At 39.1% G+C, this 5,000-nt stretch overlaps 1 protein-coding gene across 1 annotated transcript in view; it reads left to right on the top strand.

Annotated features, from left to right (window-relative positions):
- Positions 1–5,000, top strand: part of LOC101848728 (complement C3) — a gene marked incomplete in the record, with an annotated part of 82,021 nt that overhangs the window by 43,192 nt on the left and 33,829 nt on the right. The window contains 1 exon segment of the mRNA XM_005092954.3: positions 3,686–3,874. Coding sequence (XP_005093011.2) covers positions 3,686–3,874 — 189 coding nt within the window.

The raw sequence follows: 5,000 nt of genomic DNA, 5'->3' as shown, positions 1-5,000 counted from the left end.
CACTCTACTGCGCACATCCTTGTTTGTGACGAGGTCAGTGTATGAGACGCCAAACTGTGTTATAGAATAAGCAGAATAGCAACAACCTATGACAGTTGTAGCATTTCTCTGTCCAAAAATTACAGTTATTTCAGCCCAGTACCCAGTTTTGATAAATTTGACGTTAAAAATTTGAGTTTCACAACATTATGTCAAGCTTTTTTCAAATGCAATTCTTTGAATATCTTGATAAACTGCACGGGATAATCTTTTGATCTTGGTAGAGTAGATAGAACATTTGGTTTCTGACTTCATGGCTTTAGTAACACAAAACGGCAAAAAATGTCAAATAGAACTTAATAATTCTGAGGTAGCGATTTGTCTTATAGCATTTCCCTTTTAAGTGAATTGATAGGTGTATCAATAGATGAATTCATAAATCAGTCTATCAATCAAATAGTTTGTCTGTCTGTCTGATAAAAAAAACAGCAGCAACCAAGGACAGTATTTGCATTTGTCTTGTCGAATTTCCCTTGTAAGTAAATTGTTACGTGTATTCATAAATCAGTCTATCAACCAATTAGTTTGGTCTGTCTGTCTGTCTGTCTGTCTGTCTCTCTGTCTCTCTGTCTGTCTGTCTGTCTGCTTTCTGTCTGCCTGTCTGTCTCTCTGTCTCTTTGTCTGTCTGTTAAGTTTTTGTGTATGTACAAGTGAATGTGCATTGGTTTGTGGGTGTGAGGACGCGAGCGAGCACTCATACATGCATGTGTAAGGCCGGTCCCAGAGTGGCTCTGTAGGTCTGACCTGTCAGCACAGCCGCACTAGGCCAGAAGAGCACAGGCCTACGAATGTAAACAAAGAGTCGAAGCTAGGTCAACCTCTCGATTCTAAATTTTAATGTAGGATAAAGTGCATTTTTTGGGATTTTGTGGACACGTTTTGATGCTAGCCTCAATATCTAATAGTAAAGCACATAATATTAATACTTACTTCTTGCTGATTTTGATGATATGTGAAGAATCTCAATTGGAAATAAATACGAAGCGAGGCTGCGTGCGACACATGTCCGACGTGTTTTACAACACTGTTGAATAGCACGTCTGACGCGTCGCCCAGCTCAGCGGACAACAGACAGACGCTGCTCAGACACGCGATAATGTATACGTTCATTTGCACGGTGCGAGCTATGCGGGCTACAGGTCAGACCTACAGAGCCACTCTGGGACCGGCCTAAGGATACACTGATATGTGTCTGTACATATACAAGTGCATAATCTTCCTTATTTAATACAGCAGTATTAATATTTAATTACATATTATAGTAACCAGCGATCTATATAAAGGCGCATGTTTTAGACTTATGAATGTGAAAGAAAAATATTGTAACTTAGTAGACAATCTTTATCCATCGCGTAGGGAGAAATTTGTTTTGCTCGTGTACAATGAGAGTCGTATTACAAAGTCCACTTACGAATAAACAACCCCCCCCCTCAACCCCCCCCCCCCCAAAAAAAAAAACTATAAAAAAAACTAAAACAAATTTTAAAAACAAAACAATATTGATACATACTGGAACACCCCTTAACCATAAACTCTCTCTCTCTCTCCCTCTCTCTCTCTCTCTCTCTTTCTCTCTCTCTCTCTTTCTCTCTCTCTCTCTCTCTCTCTCTCTCTCCCACTCTATCTCTCTCTCTCTCTCCCACTCTATCTCTCTCCCTCTCTATCTATTTCATCATCATCATCATCATCATCATCATCATCATCATCATCATCATCATCATCATCATCCTCTACCGGCGTCTGTAGAGCAACTGTTAAGCGTTTCGCTGTTGTACGCAGGAGACTGGAATTCGATTTCGAAATAGATAACATTTTTATCGAGTACCTCGGTCATTTTGCTGGGGTGTTGTATCCCTCTTAGCCCGGGTTGGTCCAGACAGGCAGGGCCGGAAGCCCGTCCTCTAAATAGTCTAAAATGCGTTGGTGGAGGCGTAAATACACATTAACAAAAATGAAAGAATTTAGAAAATAATGGAATGAAGAATGAAATAAAAAGGTAGAATAATAATAATAATAATAATAATAATAATAATAATAATAATAATAATAATAATAATAATAATAGTAAAGTTGTTCCCGCATCCGATCCGGACTTTAGGGATTGCCTTGTTAGTGAGACATCTTCCTGGGCCTTCGGCATATTGTGGTTGGGTGCCCAGTTCCTTTCCACTACGCCTTTACTTCAACAATTTGAAGTCAGGTACCCATTACTCCTGGGTGGGCAGGAGGGGGCGAAAAAAATCCGTGTCCAAACCGAGGCTCGAACCGGGACTTTCCGCTTCGGAGACGAGCGCACTGACCCCTCCTCCACCGCAGCCTCAATAATAATAATAACAATAATAATAATAATAATTATTATTATTATAATAGTCATAATAACCCAAAAAATAATAATTACAATAATAATAATAACAACGATAATAATAACAGTAACAATAACAATGGCATTAAAACAATAATAATAACAATAAAAACCAATAATAGTCATCATCATTCAGTGCCAAATCTGCGACAGACATCGACGATCATGGTTCTCCATTCATTCTTTTGCTCAGATGCTCTCAAAAAAGCTACGTTCCCCTGATCTTTCCCTGTTACTCTTTAGTTTAGGTTCCCCGAGTAGGTTGTTCTGGGCCTACCCCTGCCTCGTTTGCCTTCAATTTTGCCAGTGAGAGCTAGATGTTCAAGACCCTTATGTCTATTCAGGTGTCCTAAAAACTGCATAAATTTGTCGTTTCCTGATTGTTCTCAACATTGAGCGTCCCACGTGGGCTTCATCAAACACTACCTCATATGATTTCTTTTCATTCCACGATACTCTTAGCAGTCTCCAAAGAAACCACATTTCTGCTGCTTTTATTTTATATTCACTGTCTTTATTGATTGCCCAGCATTCACAGCCATATAGAATGGTTGACTATACATAGCATTTCAGAACTTTCATTTTGGTCATCATTGAGATGTTTCTATTTTTCAGGATTGGGCTCATTTTATTGAAACTTGCCTTAGCTATTGTAATTCTGTTTTATTTCTGTGGAAGATGTTATCATTTTTCCTAGATATTTAAACTGTTAGACTTGTTTGATCTTTTCACTTTTGCTAATGAGATTACAACTAGGATTTGCTGCTTTTTTGGATATTACCATGCATTCTGTTTTCTTTACATTCAACAATAATCCTTTACGTTCACTTTCTGTTACAACAGTATTTAGAAGCAATTGAAGGTCCTTTTCTGAGCCTGCTATTAAAACTACGTCATCTGCACACCTGATGTTATTAATATTTTCTCCATTCACTTTGAGACCTGGACATTCTTATAGGTTCTAAGGATTGTTAAATATGTTATAGAGGTCTGGTGACATAACACATCCTTGCCTCACGCCTCTTCTATTCTGCTTATATTCACTGTATTCCCCGTTAATTTGTACAGCAGCGTTTTGGTCCCAGTACAAATTCCTGATAATTCTTAGATCTTGCTCATCTATGTCTAGCTTTTCCAGTATTTTAGATAGATCACCGTGTTTGACAATGCGCTATAATAAAAATAATAGTAACGATAATAATAACCCAATAACAGAAGAAAAGAAAAATCTCACCACACCCACCACACCCACCACACCCCCCACACCCCCAACTACACCCACAGGTGACCTGATGGGAGACATCATCTCCCACGCCGTTGTTCAGTCCAAGAGCTTGATGGACCAGCCAGTTCTGGACGCCGAGGAGGTTCTGGGCGACCTGGGCCCGACCGTCCACGCCCTGCGCTACGCCAACATGACCGGCCTCATGGATGAGAAGCTCAACAAACGAGGACAGCGCTTTGTCAAACATGGTGAGCCTACTATACATGGCTGGTTTTATCATTTATACTCAGCGCGTTTACGTGTATGGTATATAACACTTTTTCGAACACGGTAGGCCAACTATATATACCTGGTTTTATCATTTATACTCAAAGAGTACATAATATGCGCTTTGTCAAACACGGTGGGCCTACTATAGCCTATATACCTGGTCTTATCCTCAATACGTAGAACTTATACATGTATGGGATACAGAACTTTGTCAAAGAAGGTAGACCTACTATATAAAGCTGGTTTTATCATTTATTCCTAGCATGCATACGTGTATGGGATATAGCGCTCTGGCAAACGCGCGACTTACTTACTACCCGTTACGCCATCTGGCGTTTAGGGCAGCAACAAAGGATCTCCAGCTCTGTCTGTTTTGGGCCATCTTGGTAAGGTCCATCACACACAGAAATATGGTTTCTCTTTGTTGCTGTTTCCGTAACATATGGGTCGTTAGCCCTGAGCTGAACCTCCGAAACCTGGAGGGCAGTTGTATCACGCTTCGTCTGACCTCTACCCGTCGACCTGTCTGGCATGGGTGGCCCTACCAGGAGCATTTAATTTGCTCCAGCCAGCGTAGCTCTTGATCAAACGCAGGAGGCCTACTATAACTAGTTTTGTACAAACGTGTATGGACTCATAATATAGCGCTTTGTCATACAGGGTAGGCCTACTATAATTATAAAACGGGTTTTATCATTTATTTCTAGAGTACCTAATTACGTGTGTGGGATAATGAAATTATTATAGCGCTTTGTCAAACGCGGTAGGTCTACTAGCTGGTTTTATCATTTATACTCAGATTGTTTACATGCATGGGCTATAGCGCTTCATAATAAATGCAATATATTGTATGATGATGATAATGATGATTACGATGATAATGATGATAATGATGATGATGATGACGATAATGATGATGATGATGATGATGATGATGATGATGATGATGATGATGATGATGATGATGATGATGATGATCATTTTGTATTATTATCATTTTGTATTATTATCATCGTGGTTATTATTAGTATTATTATTATTGTAATTATAATTGGCAGAATTATAAGTAGTAGTAGTAGTAGTACTAGTATTATTATTGTTATT

The sequence above is a fragment of the Aplysia californica genome, unplaced genomic scaffold (genome assembly GCF_000002075.1).
Source record: "Aplysia californica isolate F4 #8 unplaced genomic scaffold, AplCal3.0 scaffold00055, whole genome shotgun sequence".
In the NCBI taxonomy this organism is placed as follows: Eukaryota; Metazoa; Mollusca; class Gastropoda; order Aplysiida; family Aplysiidae; genus Aplysia; species Aplysia californica.
Note: the sequence above shows the minus strand (reverse complement) of the source record. Positions and strands in the feature narration are given on the sequence as shown.